This window comes from Dryobates pubescens, chromosome 15 (genome assembly GCF_014839835.1).
Source record: "Dryobates pubescens isolate bDryPub1 chromosome 15, bDryPub1.pri, whole genome shotgun sequence".
Taxonomy (NCBI): domain Eukaryota; kingdom Metazoa; phylum Chordata; class Aves; order Piciformes; family Picidae; genus Dryobates; species Dryobates pubescens.
The window spans coordinates 25,121,805-25,145,817 of NC_071626.1; the positions used below are offsets into that span (position 1 = coordinate 25,121,805).

Below are 24,013 nucleotides of genomic sequence, written 5' to 3' on the forward strand. Positions count from 1 at the left end.
CTGCCTGGCCTTGAGAAGGTCTGGTGTGTGATCTGCTGACTGGCTGTTTCCTTTGGATAACAGGAATGTTCATAGTGTGCCCAGGCAAGGCAGGAAGGCGATTGCAGCTCTGCACATGAACACCCTGTCAGACTATTTAGCTTGACATACCTCCAGTGAATTCCCCAGAAGGACTGTGAGTGGTTGACATAGCTGAGGAAAACCAAATTGCAAATCAGCTGTTTAGGCAGAGCAGAAGGCAGCATTTGATTCTGCAGGTGCAATCAAGATGTCTTTGTGAGTACAATTAATTACACCTCTCGATTCAGAAGTGATTACAAAGCAAAACAGCCTGAGCTACTCTGTCACTGATGAAGTCTACCTACACGACACGCTTGGTGCAGCTCCTGAAACACAGAAGCAGGGGGCAAAAAAGTCAGAGATGCCCAGAATGGACATGGGAATGCCTGGGAATGCTGCTTTTCATCTAGGTAGAAGAGACAGGCCAGGTAGATCATCTGCAGAGATCAGACTCATGGCAATAATAAAATTACCAAAAGAGCTGCATCTGCAAAGTGAAGACTGCAGCTCAGCAGAATGTAGAACTGGTTTGGGAAGTTAATTGTTCAAGACCTGCTTATTTAGCCCAAAGAAAAATTGGAATGTTTCCTCCATCCTTTCTGTGGTTGGTTGTTTTTTTTGGTCATGGATGCAGACTCTTTAAGTTTCTTTTTCGTTCTCCAGTTCAGGAAAATATGGCAGCAGCAGTGCAGCTGTCATAACAGAGGGCACACAGGCAGGAGGAACCCACAGCCTCACAATGTGTGCCTTGTCCTGGATTTCAGTTCTCTCCAGAGACTGCTTCCATCTCTTACCACTGCCATGGTGGTTCAGATACAGCATGTCAGGAGCTGGGAGATCTAGGCCCCACAACACTGCCTCGAGTTGGAAAATGAGAGGAAATTCAATTCTTAGTTTTGAAGAGACACAAATCCAAGGGCAGGTAAACTAAATCAGCAGTGCTTCAACACTATGCATTCCTCAGGGCTGGCCTCACAGGCACTGTCTACCTGATCAGATACTGTATGGTCTTTAGCTCCTGTCCTATGCACACCTTGAGTGCACCTCTGTTACAACAGATCACTTTGCCTTTGCCACCTGGTCAGCACCATTCACTACTGCTGACACTCTTACCTGCTGATCAGATCATCCACCTGGAGAAACAAGGAGCTTATGCTTTCAATTTGTATCCAGAGCATCACTCTCCAGATAGCCAAACACTGAGTATTGCCTGACACTTCATTACTGCTCCCATTGTACCCTTTGGAAACCCTTCTCCTTGTAGTAGCTGTCTTAGCAGCACATCTCCTTCAGTGGAGTAAAGAAGACGGTTAGTGACACCTCCTGTGGAGCTGCTATTTCCCTCTTTGCAGTCCAGTCATGGATCTTCTCAGATCCTACTCCTGCCCTTCCTATTGTTTTGGCCCAAGTACTGAAGATAGAATTTCTGTGAGGCATCAAGTCCTCTCTCCTGCTCAGGGATCATTTTCCCTCTCATGATCAAAAGAGAGGGGGCTTCAGGGCTGCCCACTCGTGCAACAGGTACAGAATCTGATCAAATTAATTTAGAGCTCAGTAAGCGAGGCTGGGTAACAGAAACAAAGAAAGAGAGAGGTTCTTGTACCACGTTTATCCATGAAGACAGAATGGCTGTGGGCACCCAGTCATGCCTAAATATGGAATTAGCAGCCCAATTCTAGGAGATCTTTAAAAAAAAAATCTCCTGAGGAATGTTTGTTTGCTGGCTTGATTCCTCTCATTCTGTGGTTCCCCAGGGGCAGTGAAGTTTTCAGCTACTGGGGACGATAGAAATTGTTCTGAATCAAGGCTCCTAAAATGCAGCCTTGCGATGAGGGTTGCACTTCAGGACTCAAATACAGCTAAATGTCCAATCTCAGGAAATACAGCTAGATGTCCAATCTTAGGAAATACAGCTAAATGTCTAATCTTAGGAATGCTTAGACACAGGAAGAAATTCCCCTGCTTCTCTGGCCGTGCTTAGAAAAGATCAAATGATCTCTTCTCCCTGCGTCACGCCAGGCTTGCATCCCGCACGACAGGAAAGATGTGCTGATTGAAGGTGAAACAGGCCCAGGGCCCTCTGCAGGGAAAACAGCCTCCCTTTGGGCTGTGCTTTACAGACACCAACTAATGTGACCATTTCTCATGTGAGGAGACATAATTGCATAGGAGTTTCATCCCACAAATGTGAAGGATGTCTCAGGCTCTCAGATCTCCTTCAGTCCCACTGACTCTTCCAGAGATTCTACCACAGTCCCCTTCTTCTGTGGTGAACGGGATATGCTTTGCTCCCAGGGGAGCACAGGGTTGTCCTCTTCCCACAGAGCAAGGTCTCAGGTAGACAACCACATTGCAGGCAGAGAGTTGTGGTTTATTCCTTTGATTCAGCCAAAAGCTTCCATCCGTGCCATGGAATGCCATGTTTTGCTGTTGGCACAGCAATAAGCTTAGGGTTTCTGCTAGGGTTCCTGCCACCAACCTGCCACCGCCTGTCTGTTGTTTTGGTCACCAGAGAGCAGGAATAGAAATACAGGTTATAAAAGAAGCAAATAAATAAAAGAAAACAAACAAGAGTAGAATATTTTCCTGGTACTGCTTACCCGCTAAGCACACCGAGAACCAAGTTAAGTACAAAAAATGACCCTATGATGATTAGTGTAACAAAATAGATCCAGGGCCAGTCCCTTCCTATGGCATCATTGACCTGGAAGAGTGGAATGATAGTTAGTGAGACAAGCTCAGATTCTGAGCACTGCAAGGCTCCAGCCAAAGAGATCCCAAGTCACCAGCAGTGAGCGTTTCAACAGCCGCTTCTCAGGAAATTTGTGGCAGGCCTCCGTGGGTAATTTTGGAGGCCCTGAGGTGGAACTTCTCTGCCAGAGAGCAACACCTCTGTTGTGACCCGGATGTAGGATTGGCAACGTTTGAACGTGTTGTCAAAACCATTTCTGAGAGCTGCTGTGAAGCTTCCTTGGATTCAGGTTTCTGCAAGCCTCTGGTGACAGGGAAGAGCCCTTATCATGGAGTCTTGCCCTGCAGCATTGGAAAAAGGACACCAAAACGGTCAGCTTACCCGCTCAACACACCAAGAACCAGATTTAGAACGAAAAAGGATCCAAAGATGACCAGACTGACAAAATACACCCATGGTAACTCATAGCCCATAGCGTCCTGCATCTGGAAAGACGAAGGAAAGTTAGAAGACAGAGAGGGAAAGCAGAAATGTTTAGGCAAAGGAATAGGAAAGGGTTGTAAACAGAGCCTGTGGTTGGTTTACACATTACCATAGCAAGTGTTTCTCAATGTTTGCTCTAATGTGACTGCTCCTTTGATCCTTTCCCCCCCCCACTTCTTTTCTCTAGCTGTCTATGTGCAGGGAGTGATGAATAGAGGCTGGGATGCACCCATGTGCTGCGCCGGCACTCCTCGAGGCGCTCCAAGCTGGGGACTGGCACTTTCTGGAGGTTAGCTATGGCACCACAAGGGTTCACACGATGCCTTCTGCCCACTGGACATACTTAGGGCTCTCTGCTGGCAGTGAACACGTTGCTAAGCACTGCCACATCTTGTTGCCAGCTCGCATTTACTTCCCATGTGTAGCATGGGTACGTGCGCCTCAGAGAGGAGCAAGTGTGGGCAAATACTGATCCTTCCCTGGCAATGCTCTGGCAACCTCCACAGTCTACCTCAGTGAGGGCAGCGGCTGAAGGCTTTTGAGGGAAGGTCCTTTCAAGACCCGCTGTGTTCTGAGCTGATCAAGTGTTTGCCAAAGCCTTTTCACAGACTGCCTTTCCCTCCTTGAAGGATGCACGTCTCCTTCAAAATGTGATTCCCACACAACTGAATCTTCAGGGAATTTGAGAGTGTAACCTAAATTATGTGAGCATAGGCCTGGCTTTCACACTACTACAAGCATCTGCAAACAAAGCAGGCAAGTCTTGTTTTAGCAGCAGAAGCTGTGCTATGTGTAGAGCAAGTCTAGCACACGAGAAGGTATTGTCTGTCTTCCAAAAGCATCTCATATACAAACAGTATTTTGTCTTGAGTCCTCCTTCAGAGTTCCAACTTTTGGAAAGCTGCTGGATACCTTAAGAGAATCTCACTTTGATCATGGCAGCAGAAGTATCAGAGTCCACTCTTTACTTTTCATAAACACTTATTTCCTAAGCCAGACATGGCACACCTCAAAAGAAACAGGTGGTGGTTACACTTTGCAGGAGCACTGAAATGATTTATAAACATAAATGGCAGACTTGAGAGTACCTAAAGGCATAAATCATCCCAGGGGCCTTTGCTTTCTCGCTTCTGAACACTGGTATCGTGTGTTGTCCTCTCCTTCCTCTCTCTTTTGCAACCTAAACATTTGTTGTGATCACAGGAGAAATATTCTTCCATACATGGGCACAGAGACACACTTCAGGGCAAGCAATCTGACTCCAGATTCATAACAACTCAAGAAAGGAATTTCAGCCCTTCAGTAAGACAAGGCAAGAGAGTAACACTAATGTAATCAGTTCTTTGTGGATGGAAGTCCAGTGGCCCATTTTTCGTCCAAAGTACAGTCACTAAAGTCCTTGTCTGGCAGCAGTCCAGTCAGTTGGCTGACCCAGAACTCCGTCTCGGGGTTCCTTCAGCTGTGACTGAATCGAAGCAGCCTCATTAAAAAATAAGCTCAAAGCTACCTCTGTGGAAACAGTTCATCAGCTCCTTCCTCAGAGGATTAACACCTTAGGTGGGCAGAAGAGAGCACCTGAGCTTGTAACACCCCCTGAGCATATTAAACAGCTTCCCTTTTAAATCCTTTTGTGGCATTTTTCAGTTGGTTTGTAGACAATAGCAATTATTCCTTAGGCTTGCAAGCCACACTTCATCCCCCCTCTGATGGGAAACATAGCAGCATCTTAAAGAGAACACAACAGCAGGGTACGGAAAGCTGGAAGCAAATCTTCACCTGCAATCACAGCGGGGAAATCAGGCAGGCAAAGTGTGACTGCCCAAGCTGCAATTGACAAAGACATTACACTTAACCTCCTTAACAGCTTCTACAGGTATTCTACAGGCCAAAGGAAGCACACTGCTCCAACAAGCAAGACTGGCTAGCTGGTATCAACAGATGAGGAGAAGGCTGAGACAGCTCAACAACTTTTTTCTCTTAGTCTTCACTGGCAACCTCTCTTCTCACACCTCCCAAGGTGACAGAGTGCAAGACAGGGACTAGAGGTGCAAAGTCCTTCCTGCTGTAAGGGAAGATCAGGTTTGTGGCCACCTGAAGAATGTGAAAATACATGCCTCTGGGACCTGATGCACCCCAGAGTCCTGAGGAAATTGGCTGATGTTGCTGTCAAGCCACCCTCCATGGTATCTGAAAAGCCCTGCAGTCAAGTGAAGTCCCTGCAGGTTGGACAAGGCAAAACTGCACGCATTTTCAAAGGGGTGGAAAGGAGCATCCCTGGAAACTATCTGCCTGTCAGCCTCACCTCTGTGCTTGGGAGGATCATGGAACAGACTCTCCTACAAGTCATACTAAGAAACATGGAAGACAGGGAGGTGACAGCCAGCATGACTTCTTATCTGCCTGGCCTCGTGGTCTTCTACGAGGGAGTGGTGTTGGATGATAGGCTGGACACGATGATCTTGAAGGTCTCTTCCAACCTGGTTTATTCTATTCTATTCCATCAGTAGGCTAGGGAAGAGCTATGTATGCCATCTAGCTGGGTCTCTGCAGGGCCACTGGCTTGGCTCCCCACAGTATCATTTTCTCTAAACTGGAGAGATGGATTTGATGGGCAGGGACTTGGAGTTATGATGGATGAAAAGCTGGGCACGAGCCAGCAGTGTGAGCTCACAAGCCAAAAAGGCCAACTGTATTCCTGGCCTGCAACAAAACAAGGTTGGCCAACTGGTTGAGGGAGGTGATTCTGCTCCTCTGCTCCACTCTAGTGAGACCCTGACTGGAGTATTGTGTCCAGCACTGGAGTCCTCAGCACAAGAAGGACCTGAACCTGTTGGAGCAGATTCAGAGGAGGATCACAAAAATGATCAGAGGGCTGGAGCAGCTCCCCTGTGAAGAAAGGCTGAGAGCAGTGGGGTTGGTCAGCCTGGAGAAGAGCAGGCTCTGGCTTCTCAATGCTTAAGAGAGCCCTGTATGAGTGATGGGGACAGGTTTGATTGTGGGTCTTCTTGCAGGGCCCACTGCAATAGGACAAGGGGTGATGGTTTTAAACTAAAAGAGGGTTGATTCAGACTAGATAGAAGGAATGAATTTTTACACAGAGCAGTGAAGCACTGAAAGTGCTATGCCAGGGGAGGTTTAGGCTGGAGGTGAGGAAGAAATTCTTCCCAGAAAGAGAGAATGGCCATTGGGATGTGCTGCCCAGGGAGGTGGTGGAGTCACCATCCCTGGAGGTGTTTAAAGTAAGACTGGATGAAGCACTCAGTGCCATGGTTTAGTTAATTAGATGGTGCTGGGTGATAGGTTGGGCTCAGTGATCTCAAAGGTCTTTTCCAACCTGGTTAATTCTGTATTCTGAACCAGGTTTCCCAGAGAGGTGGTAGATGTCCCATCCCTGGATACACTCAAGGTCAGGCTGGACAGGGCTCTGAGCAACCTGATCCAGTTCAGGATGTCCCTGCTCACTGCAGGGGGGGATGTGGAACCAGATGATCTTTAAGCTCCTTTCCAACTCAAGGCATTCTATGATTGTCTCCTGTTTACAAAGAATTCTACTCTCTGTATGAAGCAAACCGCCCCAATGAGTATGGATGGCTCTGAAAAACTACCAGAAGAATTTACCAGCACAGGCAGGAGGATGACTCAACTCCCCTCTAATCATGACAGATAGAGCCTCAGAGGTATGGTATTTATCAACAGGGGGGGGTTGGCTGGTTTTGGTTGGTTGGTTTGGGGGTTGTTTGGGTTGGGTTGGGTTGGGGTTTTGTTGTGTTTGGCATTTTGTTTTGGGGTGGTTTTGATTGTTTATTTTTTGTTTGGTTGGGTTTGGGGTTAGGTTCTCTTTTTTTTGGCAGCTAGGAAAATCAGCTTTGATTGCCCAGCTGGAGTTCTGGGAAAGCAGAACTCCTCAATGCTGTAAGACAAATCAATCCTGAACAGTAAATGCTGGGTGCAGAATTCTGGTGCATGTCAGGCTGCCTTTTGTACTGCTCTGGCACAAAGAAATTTCCAGATGGCAAGAAGCTTCCACCGTGGCCTGGTAAAGTCTAAAACTGGAGTGTAGGGCAGTGGCTATTCCCAGCCCTGCACAATTGCATAACGATGGCACCAGCTGGCATCAGCACAAACCAGTCCTGAAAACTAGACCTACATTCTGGGACAGCAAAGCACTTGGGACTCCTCAGACTGAACGTTTAGGAGGTCAGCTTTTCATCTCCTTTTTATATGTCCAGTTCTGGGCCCCTCAAATCAAGAAAGATGTTGAGGTGCTGGAAGGTGTCCAGAGAAGGGCAATGAGGCTGGGGAGGGGTCTGGAGCACAGCCCTGGGAGGAGAGGCTGAGGGAGCTGGGGTTGCTTAGCCTGGAGAAGAGGAGGCTCAGGGGAGACCTTCTTGCTCTCTCCAACTCCCTGAAGGGAGGTTGTAGCCAGGTGGGGGTTGGTCTCTTCTCCCAGGCAAGCAGCACCAGAACAAGAGGACACAGTCTCAAGCTGTGCAGGGGGGAAGTTTAGGCTTGATCTTAGAAGGAAGTTCTTCACAGACAGAGAGATAGCCCATTGGAATGGGCTGCTCAGGGAGGTGATGGGGTCAGTGTTCCTTCACTGCCAGCACCAGAACAAGAGGACACAGTCTCAAGCTGTGCCAGGGGAGGTTTAGGCTGGAGGTGAGGAGAAAGTTCTTCACAGAAAGAGAGATTGGCCATTGGGATGTGCTGCCCAGGGAGGTGGTGGAGTCACCACTTAACACTGGAGGTGTTTAATAAGAGAGTGGAGAGGCACTTGGTGCCATGGTTGAGTTGATTAGATGGTGTTGGGTGCTAGGTTGGACTTGGTGATCTCAAAGTTCTTTTCCAGCCTGGTTAATTCTGTATTCTGTATAACTGAGCAGCTGAGAGGCAGTGCTAGCTCCTTGAGTGTAGAGAAACCATCAGGTTTTGTCAGGCAGCTGAGTCTTTCTCTCTGTTGATGGGCTCCCTATGCTTGGGGATCTCACCTCTCATTTCATTTAGCAGAAGGTGAGATTTTGTTTGAGGGACTGAGCCACAGGACTAGATGTTAAATGTGATGGAAGATTAGGTCTTCAGCAAACCACGATAAAAACAACTCCTTCCTAGGCACCCAGTACACTGGGAGCTCACTGGTCCTGAAAAACATCTGCAGGGGAAATACAGAGAAACTGGGCAGAGGCTGGGGGAGGGGAGGAATAGGCTTACAGAAAACCATAACCACAAGGGATGAACCTTTGAGAACCATTAAATTCTTGGCAAAGATTGCATCCTTCCAAATGTCTGGGAATCCTGCAGCTACCAACCACGTGTGTCCTGCTGGATGCAGCTGCAGGCTTTTACTGCAAGCACAGCTTAGGTGCTAGAGCTGATTTGCCCTAAGGATGCTATTGAACTGGAGGCACTGCAGAGGGTCAGGACAAGGTCAGAAGGAGTCAGCATTTGCACACTGCTGAGCACAGAAAACTAGACCCCAAAGTTCAGCTCTCTGGTGAGTGTTTGCTGTTAATCTCAGGAATCTCACCAGAAAAGGTGGATCACCTTCTCCAGTTCTGAACAGCCAGCAGATACAGAACCACAGAACTGTCAGGGCTGGAAGGGACCTCAAGGATCAGCCACTTCCAACCCCCCTGCCATGGGCAGGGACACCTCACACTACAGCAGGTTGCTCACAGCCATAATATGTGAATGATAATATTCCAGCTACAGCAGACAAAGTGATTGCAACCTGATGTCTGCTTAAGCATGTCTGGGCCACTGGCTAGGTCAGCTGGAAGCAGAGCACTGCTGGGAACCTGCAGGCTTGTCATTTATAGAAAGAATTGCATTTTCTGGGTCAAACTGCCTGACCTTTCACACCTCACACCTCACCAGCTCACACCTCGCTGCTCGGAGAGGTGAGGAAGCTGGCACATACCTGCACACTAATTCATCATCTCTAAAAGAGCTCAGAGTAAGGAACTTAGATTCCTTCTCATGATTTGTCACACACACACTCTCTGGCACTGTGGGGACATAATTTTGCCTTACTATGCTTCATCTTTCCAGTCTGAAAAGTGGAATGCCACCTTGCCTTGCTGGGTACTGTCCAAGAGTCCACTCAGTGTCATGACTGAAAGAGAGAATTTCTGATATTTGAGGTCTGGTGGACCTTGAGGACTAGGGAAGAGCTCTTCCTTTGCCAAGCATCCTTAACTGATGTAATGATTATAGCTTTGCAATGCTCAGCTTAAGACTGTTCTCTCAACACTGCAGACCAAGTGCAGGGTCCTGCTTCTGGGTATGGCAATCCCAGGCTGGGCAGGGACTGGCTTGAGAGCAGCCCTGAAGAAAAGGCCTTGGGGGTGCTGGGGGAGGAGAAGCTCAACAGGAGCCAGCAGTGAGCAATTGCAGCCCAGAGAGCCAAGCAGAGCCTGGGCTGCAGCAAGAGAAGTGTGGCCAGCAGGGCAAGGGAGGGGATTCTGCCCCTCTGCTCTGCTCTGCTGAGACCACAGCTGGAGCTCTGTGTCCAGTTCTGGAGCCTCTATTACAGGAAGGATCTGGAGGTGCTGGAAGGTGTCCAGAGAAGGGCCACGAGGATGAGCAGAGGGCTGGAGCTGCTCTGCTATGGAGACAGACTGAGGGAGTTGGGGTTGTTCAGTCTGGAGAGGAGAAGGCTCTGAGGAGACCTTCTTGTGGCCTTCCAGGATCTGAAGGGGGCTCCAAGAAAGCTGGGGAGGGACTTCTTAGGGTGCTGGGTAGTGATAGGACTGGGGGAATGGATCCAAACTAGAGGATGGGAGATTTAGAATAGATATTAGGAGGAAGAAGTGGAGGAACACTAGAAATGAGTAGATTCAGATTGGATGTAAGGAAGAAGTTGTTCCCCATGAGGGTGGTGAGAGCCTGGCACAGGCTGCCCAGGGAGGTGGTGGAAGCCTCATCCCTGGAGGTGTTTGCAGCCAGGCTGGATGTGGCTGTGAGCAACCTGCTGTAGTGTGAGGTGTCCCTGGCCATGGCAGGGGGGTTGGAACTGGCTGACCCTTGAGGTCCCTTCTGACCCTGACAGTTCTGTGATTCTATGATTGCAATTAACTCTGGTGGGGTGATTTCCCCAGAAAGGATCAAGATAAATTTGTCCAGTGAAGAAGCAGAACTTTGAAAGATTAATTTTTCCACCTCTCCTGACACTAGGGGTATATTGCATCAGCAGAAACAGCTGAGGAACAATACAGTGATCCTGAAGGAGAAAAAGAACATTGCTAGCAGTCTCTGAGCACATCCAGCTCACAGCTTGGATGTCACCTGGCAAGATTTTGAGGCTGCCCTGCAGAAAAAAAAAGAAAAGGTAAAAAGAGAAACTATTTGTTCAATGAATCATTCCCCTCTGGTTAACATCTCAACTGCAGAGCTGATCTGAGCTTAAGGACACCTTGGCTCTGCGGTACCTGCAGTATATCCCTTGAAGGTTCTTGCTAGTAGAGCAGGTAGAGGATTTGTGAGGGGAAGGTTTGACTCCTTTCTCTCAACAGGCTGAGAGCTGGGTGCAGGCAAACCTCATGGAGTTCAGTAAGGACAACTGCAGGGTCCTGCACCTGGGGAGGAACAGCAGCAGGCACCAGTGCAGGTTAGGGACTGCCCTGCTGGAGAGCAGCTCCATGGAGAAAGACCTTGGAGTGCTGGTGGGCAGCAAGTTCTGCATGGGACAGCAATGTGCCCTGGTGGCCAAGAGAGACAATGGGATCCTGGGGTGCAGCAAGAGAAGTGTGGCCAGCAGGGCTGGGGAGGTTCTGCTGCCCCTCTGCTCTGCCCTGCTGAGACCACACCTGGAGTACTGTGTCCACTTCTGGGCTCCTCAGTTCAAGAGAGACAGAGACCTGCTGGAGAGAGTGCAATAAAGAGCCAGGAGGATGCTTAGGGGATTGAGCACCTCCCCTGTGAAGAGAGACTGAGAGCCCTGGGGCTCTTTAGTCTGGAGAAGAGAAGGCTGAGAGGGGATCTGATCAGTGCCTATCAATATCTGAGGGGTGGGTGTCAAGGAGAGGAGGCCAAGCTCTTTTGGGTGGTGCACAGCAATAAGACAGGTAGTTGTAGAGAAAATAAGGTCTCCCCTGAGCCTCCTCTTCTCCAGGCTAAACAACCCCAGCTCCCTCAGCGTCTCCTCACAGGGCTGTGCTCCAGACCCCTCCCCAGCTTTGTTGCCCTTCTCTGGACACCTTCCAGCAGCTCAACATCTTTCCTAAACTGAGGAGCCCAGAACTGGAGACAATTTTTTTTATCACAAAAAGTTCTCAATGACAGTAAATCATTTCCTTGTTAAGAGCAACATTAACATTAAGAGTGGTGGGGCTTACAATAAGGTGCAAAATTAAAGACATGGACTTGTCACTGGACACTGTGACTTGCAACACATAATTTCCTTGTTAATGGCTACATTCAGAGCAGTTTGGCTCACAATAAGTAGCAAAACTAAATGCATGGATTTATCACAAGTGCTGCATGAAGATGGAGCAGTGTTAGGCTGGATGTTAGGAAGAAGTTCTTCCCAGCAAGAGAGATTGGCCATTGGGATGTGCTGCCCAGGGAGGTGGTGGAGTCACCATCCCTGGAGGTGTTTAGGAAGAGACTGGATGGGGTGCTTGGTGCCATGCTTTAGTTGATCAGATGGTGTTGGGTGATAGGTTGGAATTGATGATCTCAAAGGTCTTTTCCAACCTTATTGATTCTCTCCTCTCCTCTCCCTCTCCTCCCTCTCCCTCTCCTCCTCTCTCCTCTCCTCTCCTCTCCTCTCCTCTCCTCTCTCCTCTCCGAAACCTCTACCTTCTCCGAACCTCTCCTCTCCTCTCCTCTCCGAACCTCTCCTCTCCGAACCTCTCCTCTCCGAACCTCTCCTCTCCTCTCCTCTCCGACCTCTCCTCTCCGAACCTCTCCTCTCCGAACCTCTCCTCTCCGAACCTCTCCTCTCCTCTCCTCTCCGAACCTCTCCTCTCCGAACCTCTCCTCTCCTCTCCGAACCTCTCCTCTCCTCTCCTCTCCGAACCTCTCCTCTCCTCTCTGAACCTCTCCCTCCCCTCCCCCTCCCCTCTCCTCTCCCTCTCCGAATCCTCTCCCTCCTCCAACCTCTCCTCTCCTCTCCTCTCTGAACCTCTCTCTCCGAACCTCTCCTCTCCTCTCTGAACCTCTCCCCTCCCCTCCCCCTCCCCTCTCCTCTCCTCTCCCTCTCCTCTCCTCTCTGAAACCTCGTCCTCTCCTCTCCTCTCCTCTCCTCTCTGAACCTCTCCCCTCCCCTCCCCCTCCCCTCCCCTCCCCTCCCCCTCCCCCTCCCCTCCCCTCCCCTCCCCTCTGCCCCTCGCCTCTCCTCTCCGAACCTCTCCTCTCCTCTCCTCTCCTCTCCTCTCCTCTCCTCTCCTCTCCTCTCCTCTCCTCTCCTCTCCTCTCCTCTCCTCTCCTCTCCTCTCCTCTCCTCTTCTCTCCTCTCCTCTCCTCTCCTAACCTCTCCTCTCCTCTCCGAACCTCTCCTCAACCTCTCCTCTCCAAACCTCTCCTCTCCTCTCCTCTCCGAACCTCTCTTCTCCGAACCTCTCCTCTCCTCTCTGAACCTCTCCTCTCCAAACCTCTCCTCTCCTCTCCCCTCCCCCTGCTACTCTTAATGTTGCTTTCAACAAGGAAATTATGCATTGCAATTGCATTGCAACTTTTAGTGATACATCCATGTCACATGTTTTGCAACCTCTTGCAAGCCTCACCACTCTTAATGTTGCTGTGGAGAAGGAAAATATTTGTAGTAATTCACAATTTCACAAAGCCACAAATGCAGAGGAGGAGCCCCAGAGGACTTTCAATGAGGTAACACAGAAGGAAAGGTGCAGTGAAACAGGACACAGCACTGAAATGGTCTTTCTCTGTGTGTTAAGCTCCACAAGCACCTTTTGCAACCTGTAGGGCAAACTACAGGATTGCTTCTTTAGCACCAAAATCCTGCTCTTGGAGTCTGAATCACGAGAGGCTGCTGCATGCCATGTCAAAACAAGGCATGAAAAAGGCAGTTTCACTTGAGAAATTCCTGGCTGCTCTCCATGTACACCTTTTGAATCACAGAATGGTCTGGCTTGGAAGGGACCTCCACAGCTCATCCAGGCCAACCCCCCCTGCAGTCAGCAGGGACATCCTGAACTTGATCAGGATGCCCAGAGCCCTGTCCAGCCTCACCTTGAATATCTCCAAGGGTGGGGAACAAACCACCTCCCTGGGCAACCTGTTCCTGTCTTCCACCAACCTGATGTTCCTAACATCCAGCCTAAATCTGCTCTGCTCTACTTTGAAGCCATTGCCCCTGGTCCTGTCCCTGCAGGCCTTTGCAAACAGTCTCTCTCCATCCTTCTTGTAGCCCCCTTCAGGTACTGGCAGGCTGCTATTAGGTCTCCCTGGAGCCTGGAGGTTAGGAGGAAGTTTTACACAGAGAGAGTGATTGCCCATTGGAATGGGCTGCCTGAGGAGGTGGTGGGGTCACCGACGCTGGGGGTGTTCAGGGCGAGGCTTGACAGGATGCTTGGTTGTATGGTTTAGTTGATTAGGTGGTGTCGGATGATAGGTTGGACATGATGATCTCGAAGGTCTCTTCCAACCTGGTTAATTCTATTCTATTCTATTCTATTCTATTCTATTCTATTCTATTCTATTCTATTCTATTCTATTCTATTCTATTCTATTCTATTCTATTTCTATTTCTATTCTATTCTATTCTATTCTATTCTATTCTATTCTCCAGGCTGAACACCCCCAGCTCCCTCAGCCTGTCCTTGTAGCAGAGCTGCTCCAACCCCCTGATCATTTTCGTGGCCCTCCTCTGGACCTGCTCCATCAGGTCCATGTCCTTCCTATATTGAGGGCTCCAGAGCTGGACACCATACTCCAGATGTGGTCCCACCAGAGCAGAGTAAAGTGGCAGAATCCCCTCCTGTGCTGGCAATGCTGCTTTGGATGCCGCCGAGGCTGTGATCTGCCTTCTGTGCCGCAGGCTCACACTGCCTGCTCCTGTGGGGCTTCTCATCCATCAGCATCCCTTCCCCTGGTCTGCATTGGTAGTGAGGATTGTTCCTTGGATTGCCAGGGTTGCCCCTTGCAAGGCCATACACAGGATGTATCCTTCTGATTTCACCATTCACAAAAGGAGCAAGGAAAGGATTGCATTTCCTAGTGCCCATCCTAGATCTTTAAGGCTGGATTTCAACTTAATGCATTGTCATCCTGAGGATGAAGATTGCACCTTAGAGACCCTTCAATAATTTCAGTCTCATTAATAGCCTTTGCTTGATTGGGTTTTAATTCATCACTCATGTGTGTGCATAATTTAGGGGCTCTGAATAATTCCAGTGAAGTTAAGGGGCAAATGTTATTGTTCCCAGCAGAAATGAGCTGATATGCATAAGATGTTTGCTTGAATAGTATGGAGCACAGGACTGAGAGAAATACAGAAGGATTTCCCTGGGGAAAATTAGAAGCTGAATGCACAGAGTGGCTAAAATAAATGGCAAAAAGAGGTAACCATTTCACTGTGGACATTTGAGTGCACCATGAGAAGTGCTATCACTTGTCTTGCCAACCCGAAAGAGTCTTTCAGCCTTCCTGAGCCCTTCCTTTAAGACAAGTGACAAGGAGTAGGGATTTAAGGTCTCAGAGCTGACTCAAGGCAAAAGGACAGAGGTAGGGAAAAAAACCCCAAAAACCAAAACTCCAAATATTGTAGTAAGCAAAAACCCCAAACCAACCAAACCCAACCCAAACAAAACCCAACCCAACAAAAAACCCCAACCCAAAAAACCAACCCCTCCCCCCAAAAAAACCCTGAACTAAACTAAATATGCTTTTATGAGACTGAGAAACAATGGAATAAGACTGCTTCTGAATGGCTTCAAATATAAGCAAAGGACCCCAGCTGCCTTTGCTTTTATTCTGGGCAGGATTTTTGCTAAGCATCAACATCTTAGTCATCTTAAAGGGACCGCAAGGCACAGCTGTTCCTTACGGCTGCTCTGAATTAGGTCACAGTCTCACAGTATCACAGTATCACACAGTATCACTAAGGTTGGAAGAGACCCCAAGGATCATCAAGTCCAACCTATCACCACAGACCTCGTGACTAGACCATGGCACCAAGTGCCACATCCAATCTCCTCTTCAACACCTCCAGGAACGGTGACTCCACCACCTCCCTGGGCAGCACATCCCAATGACGAACGACTCGCTCAGTGAAGAACTTTCTCCTCACCTTGAGTCTAAACCTCCCCTGGCACAGCTTGAGACTGTGTCCCCTTGTTCTGGTGCTGCTTGCCTGGGAGAAGAGACCAACCCCCACCTGGCTACAACCACCTTTCAGGTAGTTGTAGAGGGCAATGAGGTCACCCCTGAGCCTCCTCTTCTCCAGGCTAAACAACCCCAGCTCCCTCAGCCTCTCCTCACAGGGCTGTGCTCAAGGCCTCTCCCCAGCCTTGTTGCCCTTCTCTGGACACCTTCAAGTGTCTCGATGTCCTTCCTAAACTGAGGGGCCCAGAACTGGACACAGGACTCAAGGTGTGGCCTAACCAATGCAGAGTCCAGGGGCACAATGACCTCCCTGCTCCTGCTGGCCACACTATTCCTAATGCAGGCCACGTTTTATAGCTGGCAATATCGGATGGATGCAAGGCACGGAGCAGAGTGCTCAATCCAGCTTCACTCTGGACTGATGAAGCTCAAAGAAAGAAGCAGCACTTCATCAGTGGATCCTCAGGAATGATTTGTTTGGGCAATCACAGTTCTTTTATTTTGAAGCATCGAGGCAGAAGGCAAGCATTAAGCTCATTTGTTCTCTCCCGGCACTTGGGTTTAAAGCTCTCCTCGCTGTGTGTTAGTTCAATTATGGGATTCTACAGATTCTATCCATACCTTCTCCATGTACATGCAGACATGTATAACCTTTGCTCACAGTGCCTCCAGACAGAACTGGCTGAAGAGAAGTGCACAGAGATCATGAGCTAGGGCAGAAAAGGCTTCAGGGAGATTGTTCTGCTCTATGGTCGCTGTGGGACAAAAGCAAACCATGTAGGCAACATGCCTCACATGCTCTCTACAACTACCTGAAGGGAGGTTGTAGCCAGGAGGGGGTTGGTCTCTTCTCCCAGGCAACCAGCACCAGAACAAGAGGACACAGTCTCAAGCTGCGCCCGGGGAAGTTTAGGCTGGAGGTGAGGAGAAAGTTCTTCACTGAGTGAGTCGTTCGTCATTGGAATGTGCTGCCCAGGGAGGTGGTGGAGTCCCCGTCCCTGGAGGTGTTCAAGAGGGGATTGGATGTGGCACTTGGTGCCATGGTTTAGTAGTTATGAGGTGTTGGGTGACAGGTTGGACTTGATGATCCCTGAAGTCTCTTCCAACCTTACTGATGATATGATTCTATGTGGGCAGTGGGCAGAAGAGTAAGCTTCCTATCTGCGCCTTGGCTCCCCAGTTGTTCTGGATGCTCTGTAGTGATGGAAAGAACAAATGAAAAGTGCACTCTAAGCTAGAGATGTCGGCAACTTGTACAGAAGCCTCTGCAGGAGCTAAATGGGGACATTAACTGAGGAAGGACTGCCTTGAGGAGGTCAACAGAAACATCAAGGAAAGAGATTAATTTCCACAGAGAGCCCTTGAGAAAGCATCCAAGAAACTGCAGCGAAGGAAGATGTGTCCAGAAGAGAAAAGGGGAAGGGGGCAGACAGATGTGAGATGATGAAGTCTGCCAAGGTTGCTGCTTCACCTCTGCTTACAAGGTTGAATCTGCTGTTAGGTTAGCTTACCCAAGCACACTTGCTCTGATCCAGGTGAACCACAACCCCTGGTTTCCTTTAGAGAAGCTTTAGGCATAGCTACAGTTCACTGCTATGCTTCCCAATCTCGACAAGAGAGTGAAAATACCCAGACCTGACCAAGCTCTTGCCACACAGCACTACAGCAAAGACTGAGCTCAGCCAAGAATTGGGTCAAAGCCATGACATGCAAAAGATACACCTTGACTGGCATGAACGTCCTGGGGAGACTGTGTTAAGGCAGGGGTACTGCAGAGGAGCCCTAAAAGGCTGCTGCAACATGTGCAAGAACAAAGCTAGAGTGGAGAACCAGAGAATCACAGAACTGTCAGGGAAGGAAAGGACCTCAAGGATCATCCAGTTCCAACCCCCCTGCCATGGGCAGGGACACCTCATGCTAGATCAGGTTGCTCAGAGCCACATCCAGCCTGGCCTTAAAAACCTCCAGGAGCTTCTACCACCCCCCTGGGCAGCCTGTTCTTCTCAAGCATGGCCTTGTACCCACATCAGCTCCCTGACTTCAAAGTGCTACCCTGTAAAAGAGCTGTTTGAGCTTCTCTGAAATTAGCCAAGCACAGGGGAATGTCACTTTGCTGTCCTAAGAACTCCCTTCAGTGAAGAACACATAAAAAATGTGAAGCAAACTGCATTTGCTTTTTGTTGCACACAGCAAGCAGGACTGCATTGCTACCAGCTACAATGCTTTGTAACAGCTCTGAGTCATATTTTCATCACTCACTAAACACTGGCCCTACCTTCTCAAGGGTACACACACTTTCTTGGCTGGGAGAGACCGTGCAAGGTCTGAGACATGGCGCAATAAAACCCATTTCAGTCACCTCGGCCTGGATTACTAATGCCACCGAGTCCTTGCACTGTGTATCTGAGCCTCCAGGATGTAACCATTGGTCTCTACAACATTACATATTCTCCTGAGACCCCACCTGGAGCACTGTGTCCAGTTCTGGAGCCTCTAGTACAGGAGGGATCTGGAGGTGCTGGAAGGTGTCCAGAGAAGGGCCACGAGGAGGAGCAGAGGGCTGGAGCTGCTCTGCTATGAGGACAGACTGAGGGAGTTGGGGTTGTGCAGTCTGGAGAGGAGAAGGCTCCAAGGAGACCTAATTGTGGCCTTCCAGGATCTGAAGGGGGCTACAAGAAAGCTGGGGAGGGACTTTTGAGGGTGTCAGGGAGTGATAGGGCTGGGGGAAATGGAACAAACCTAGAAATGGGTAGATTCAGATTGGATGTGAGGAAGAAGTTGTTCCCCATGAGGGTGGTGAGAGCCTGGCACAGGCTGCGCAGGGAGGTGGTGGAAGCCTCCTGCCTGGAGGTGTTTGCAGCCAGGCTGGATGTGGCTGTGAGCAACCTGCTGTAGTCTGAAGTGTCCCTGCCTATGGCAGGGGGGTTGGAACTGAATGTTCCTTCAGGTCCCTCCCAACCCTGTCAGTTCTGTGATTCTGTGATGTCATTGTCTGGTACACTTCTAGAGCCATATTCCAGCTGGTCTGGGTTTAGGTGCACACCGAGGTGTTTTTGCAGTCAGCTGTTCTTTAGCAGATTGAGCTATTAGGGGAAACCTAAGGTCCCTGTATGAGAGTGGGAAGCAAATTAAAACTTGCATTCAAATACCAGCAGGTCAGAATGTCTGTGGCACAGGATGATTGAGTTGAACTCTTTCCCCACTGCAGGCTGTTTGTGTGGAAAATGCCTGCTGATCCCTTACTTCTATGGCACAGTAATTGGTGCTTGCTGGGGAGGTAGGGGGGGGCACTGTTTACTTGGGTGTGTTTACTACCATCTTAATTACATCTGTCATTTGAAATGGCCTTCACACAAGTTTGCTCTGTGATTCCAAGGGATGCCAGAGGCCACTGGCATTTCCCTTCACAGGCTGCATTTCAAAACTGAGGAGAAAACGTTGGACTCTCCACTGGCTTAAAGAAAACATCAGTGCCCCTGGGTTTTGTTTTCACAAAGCTGCAACATTTATCAGCAGCAGTACTGCTCCAAAGGGCCAGGGATTGCCATGGCAAACCAGCAGTCTGAGAAATGGATTCTTCTGGCCAAACCTCAGCATATTAGACTTTGTTTGTGCAAGCACCCTGGGAAATTCCCACAGTCAGCTCTGCTAGGGGAAGGAAAATGGAAATAATGAGGAAGCTGGAATTTAAACTTCCTGCCATCCCACCTGTACTCCTTGTGCTTTCTTGTGGAGCTTCTCTCTTTTCCTGTGAAAACTGGGGGGTCTGTGAACCTCTGCAGTGTGTTCTGCAGGGGTTCTGAGCTCCCACTGAAAACATTAGCTACACTGTGAGATTTCCTTACATCAAAGACAAATTCAGAGCTCAAACAAGCCTCCTGTTTTGCCATCTCCTTCTCCAGGCAGAATATGTACAACAGAACAATGAGATGTACTGCAGTTCAGCTCAGCATAGAAGATATTACCCAAAAGCAAGATATCAAAACCCATTTATTGCCAAGTGAGCAAGCAGCTCACATTCCAGACTGTGCTGGAACTGTTGCCTTTTGAGGATGTATATAGTTCCCTCCAAACTGTTCCCTCTCAAAAGTTGGGATGGTTCTGTGGTTTGGTTTTGTGTTCTGTTTTAATGGTGCCTTAGGTCACCTCTCTCTGCACTGAGGCTGTGTCACACAGACCAGATGGGGAAGGACAAGCCAGGCACTGACCAAGGCAGAGCTCTCAAAGACAATAGGCTCAGACTGAGCAGGTCTGCAGGACTTTCCACAGCCACAGCTTGGAGCCTAGTATGCCAAGCCCTTGCTCTTGATTCATCCTGCTTATTGAAACAGCTGCCATGATTTTTCCTACCTCTTCCCTTCTCAATAGTGACACTACTTTTGCCTTATGATGTTTACTCTTCTTGGTTCCTGAACAGCAGATCTACTGAGAGGAGAGTCATATAATTGATCCACCTGCAGTGTTCTGCCAAGTCAGGCCCCTGCAGAGGTAACAGCACCCACTGAGGCTTGCATCTCTCACCATGGATTGCATGAGTGGGCTGGATCTGCTGGGTGAATTTGCAGAAATGCCATCCAGTGACCTCCAACAATTACCTGGACTTGTGTGACTTAATCAGGGCTTGAGTTTAGGCCTCCAGAGACAAAAGTCGGAGAGCCTGACGTAGGCTGCCTTGCTTCGACGTAAGTCTGTGTAGCATTTTTTTCCCCTTTAAAAGGAAAAGGTTGATCTTGGGAAAAGTCATCCCAACCCCCCAAGGCTACTGAGCCACAGGGCTGGCAAGTCTTGCATTAAGAGGAACTGCAGCAGTTCCATCTCTTACTGCTGCTCAGTTGCTTAATAACCTTTTCATCTTTGAAAGGTTCTGGAAACGGACTCCCAAAAGAATCCGGGGCTGATTTTGAGCACCAAAATATCCCCATGGGCGGTGAGTTTCCAGGTCTCAAAATGCCATTTCATCTCAGAATTCTGGGCTATCCCTTCCTGCCTGTGTCTGTTTCGTATTTACATTTGCATGCCTGATGATCCAGAAAGGATTTCCTGCCTGTTTCGCTGCGCTGCTGTTTTATCACTGCTGCTATTCATCCCCTGAGAGCAAATTCTGCAAGTACCTCTGAACAGCACTGATGGCTGCATGCACAGGAATGCACAAGCACCAGTCCTTGATTTACATAGCTAATTAAGCCCTTAAAAATAAAGATGATGAAAGACAGCACTGTAAGCTGCAGATAATCACTACCTTCTTTAACAAGTGGAGGCATGGCTGTCAATTCCCCCCCCTTTTTTTTTCTGCACTTGTTTCTTTTGCAGGCAGTTCTCCCAGCCTATGATATTCCTTGAAATCCATTCTGCCTTTCAGATGATGGAATCCACCTCCCAGTTGTGAAAGTACAACCCAAATTCTCCAACCAAATGCACAGTGTCTAGAACTCAGAGCACTCAGCTAATAAATCTTCATCTGACGGGCTCACCAGCCACTCACAGAGCCTGGATAAGCACCAGAGGCTCGCTGGAGAAACCACTAGCAAGAAGACTCTGCTCTTTCTCTTCTGAGCCTTATCAGCAACACCAAGCAGGTGAGATCAGTGCAATGTCCAGGACTGATCTGTTCCAGATATGCTTTAAAAGTCCACAGTGTGGATGTTCTGTGGCAAACACTCCTGTGAGTGAGTCCCAAACCCTTTCTTTTCCACTTCTGGTCAAACCCTCCTGTGAGTGAGCCCCAACCCTTTCTTTTCCACTTCTGGTCAAACCCTCCTGTGAGTGAGTCCCAAACCCTTTCTTGTCCACTTCTGGTCAAACCATCCTGTAAGTGAGTCCCAAACCCTTTCTTGTCCACTTCTGGTCAAACCCTCCTGTGAGTGAGTCCCAAACCCTTTCTTGTCCACTTGTGGTCAAACCCTCCTGTGAGTGAGTCCCAAACCCTTTCTTGTCCACTTCTGGTCAAACCATCCTGTGAGTGAGTCCCAAACCCTTTCTTGTCCACTTCTGGTCAAACCCTCCTGTGAGTGAGTCCCAAACCCTTTCTTTTCCACTTGTGGTCAAACCCTCCTGTGAGTGAGCCCAACCCTTTCTTTTCCACTTCTGGCCAAACCCTCCTGTGAGTGAGCCCCAACCCTTTCTTTTCCACTCCTGGTCAAACCCTCCTGGGAGTGAGTCCCAAACCCTTTCTTGTCCACTTCTGGTCAAACCCTCCTGGGAGTGAGTCCCAAACCCTGGATCCAGCTCCTAACGTCCTGTGAGCCTGTGATCCTTCATTTTCTACTTCTGGTCAATTGCTTCTTCAGGTAGATGTGCCCACTATTAGTTTTAGGCCTACAATTTGGGTGCAGTTCAGAGGATTGAAGTTAGAAGAGTGTTCTAGTGGAGGCCATGGGCTCAGCTGGACTACACCCTTTGGTATGATCCATCCATCATCATAAGCCCTCGAGTGCTGCTTAGGCAGAAATCCCACTGAAATCAATGAATAAAGTTAATATTAATGGACCAGCTTATCTCTGCAGGCAAGAAAGGCCACACTCATAGTAAGACTAGTGAAGGTTTAGTTGCATTGCCCTCTGGTTTGAAAACAAGATGTTGAAACAAATTAACATCAATACACAGCTGAGTTTTATAACCAGTCAGTCCTAAAGCTATCACCGATGTGCTGACTTGAGGCATACTGCCCTAGTCTTTCTTTCCCAAGGTCTAGGTGATGAACCAAAGTCTGATATTTGTGAACTGGATGTGGGTCCACACTTAACAACTCCCCAGATGATTGTTTGAGAAGGCAACAATCATCAGTGCCTGCCACCCCTGCAGTAGGGCCCAAGCAGTGCCCCCACAAGCAGAGACACTCAAAAGCTGAAGTCACATAGAAGTGTCTCAGAAGCTTAGTTCTTAATTTTATAGCTCTGAGCTAAAAGATTAAAGACAAGGAAGGTCTCTGTGGTGATTCGATAGCAGCAATTAGGAAACAGGTTAAGGAGGAACAAAAGAAGAAAGGGAAGAGAAAGGGCAACAGAGAGACAGGGCCATTAAAGAGGTCCTTCCCACGCAGGAGCACTGGGCAGAGGGTCTCCATTAACCCCTCCCCATGACCAACCTGAACAATCTTATTTCTAATGGAAAGTTTCTTTCTGTATAGAGGAAGAGGACTGAGAGGTCCAAAGCTGAGGTCTGAAGGGCCCATGAAAGCTTCATTTCACACAGCAAGTCCAACACAGGTTCAGTGGCAGGTTTTTGTGACAGGTGGCAACCAGCAAGTCACTGCTGCTGCTCTCAAAGCAGGCAACCACGGCAGCTGCTCTTGAGAGGAAGGAGAAGGGATGCAGATCAGCATTTATGCAACTCAAGGATGCTGCTTTATCAGTGCCCTTCAGTCCTCTGAACAGTGGGCCCTCTCCCCTCACAGCACACCCCCCCAGTTCCAGCAAACAGAGAGGAAACAATCCCTGCAGTGGCAGAGATGGGTTGCTCATCTTTGCATGCTTTGTACATTTGTCACAGCCATGCAAAACCCTGCCGAGAAGATGAGGGAAAAAACCCAAACCCCTCACCCCAGCAACAATAAAGGCCCAGCATTTTCTTGGGGGAGGAGGAGGAGGGAATGAAGAATAAACATCATGGAAACATGTAGACAGATATATTCTTAGTATCAGCCCATTCTCTTGTGTGGCAAGCCTTACTAATTCAAGCTTAAATGCTGCAGGAATAAAGGACTGGAAGGGAAAACACAGCTGGGGAAAATTGGGGGGTTGCAGCTCCGCCTTCAATGTCTTTCACTGGGTGGCAATCTCTCTGTATTCCTCACATCATCTTCCTCATCAGCTGTGATGGGCTGTGGGGGGTGTGTGTGAGAAAAGCTCACAAGATATGCCAGTGCTGCCAGTAAATCGTGTCCCTTGTCCAGCTTGTTGTGTTTTGATTTCATGCTGGAGATTGTAAGGGTGTCTGTAGGCTTCAGTTTCAATCCCAGTTAGTGGCTCTTGGAAGTAGGACCTTATAGATTCAGCCATGGAAGGATCTTCCAGGACAGCCTGTTTAACCCACTGCATCTCTCCACCTGCTACTCTCTGCTGGATGTGATGCCTCCCAACGTTTCCACTGACTCAGTGCCACTACACTGTGGCAGTTCTACCGCACTTCTGTAGACTAATAAACCATTTTCTTGCCTAGGGGTGGGTAAGCCTACCAAGGATTGGTCAGTTACATTTGAGGCAGTGAACCTATTATGTGCCACTGCAGGCATCATTTCCAGGGACAGGCTAGTGCTCTGGATCTGCTCCAGCCCTGACTGATGGCAGGCTTAAGGCTGCTCATTATTAACAACCATTGAGTAGACCAAACAGAATCACTTGATCCTAGAATTCAAGCTGTAATGGGCAAGCTGGACACAGGACATCTCAGGACCAGCTGCTCTGCTGCCCAGAAGGGTGACTAGCCTGATGAAAGAATGCATGGCTGCATTTTGCACTTGCTTTGTGCTCTGTTGCCATTTACATATCCAGTTGCTTA

The 24,013-nt window shown here is 48.9% G+C and overlaps 1 protein-coding gene across 1 annotated transcript in view; it reads right to left on the reverse strand.

Moving 5' to 3' along the window:
• CACNA1C (calcium voltage-gated channel subunit alpha1 C) overlaps positions 1 to 24,013 on the reverse strand; it is a 669,515-nt gene that overhangs the window by 204,958 nt on the left and 440,544 nt on the right. Inside the window, exon 8 of the mRNA XM_054168007.1 lies at positions 3,134 to 3,237. Within this exon, the coding sequence (XP_054023982.1) occupies positions 3,134 to 3,237 (104 nt within the window). The remainder of the gene's footprint in view (positions 1 to 3,133; positions 3,238 to 24,013) is intronic.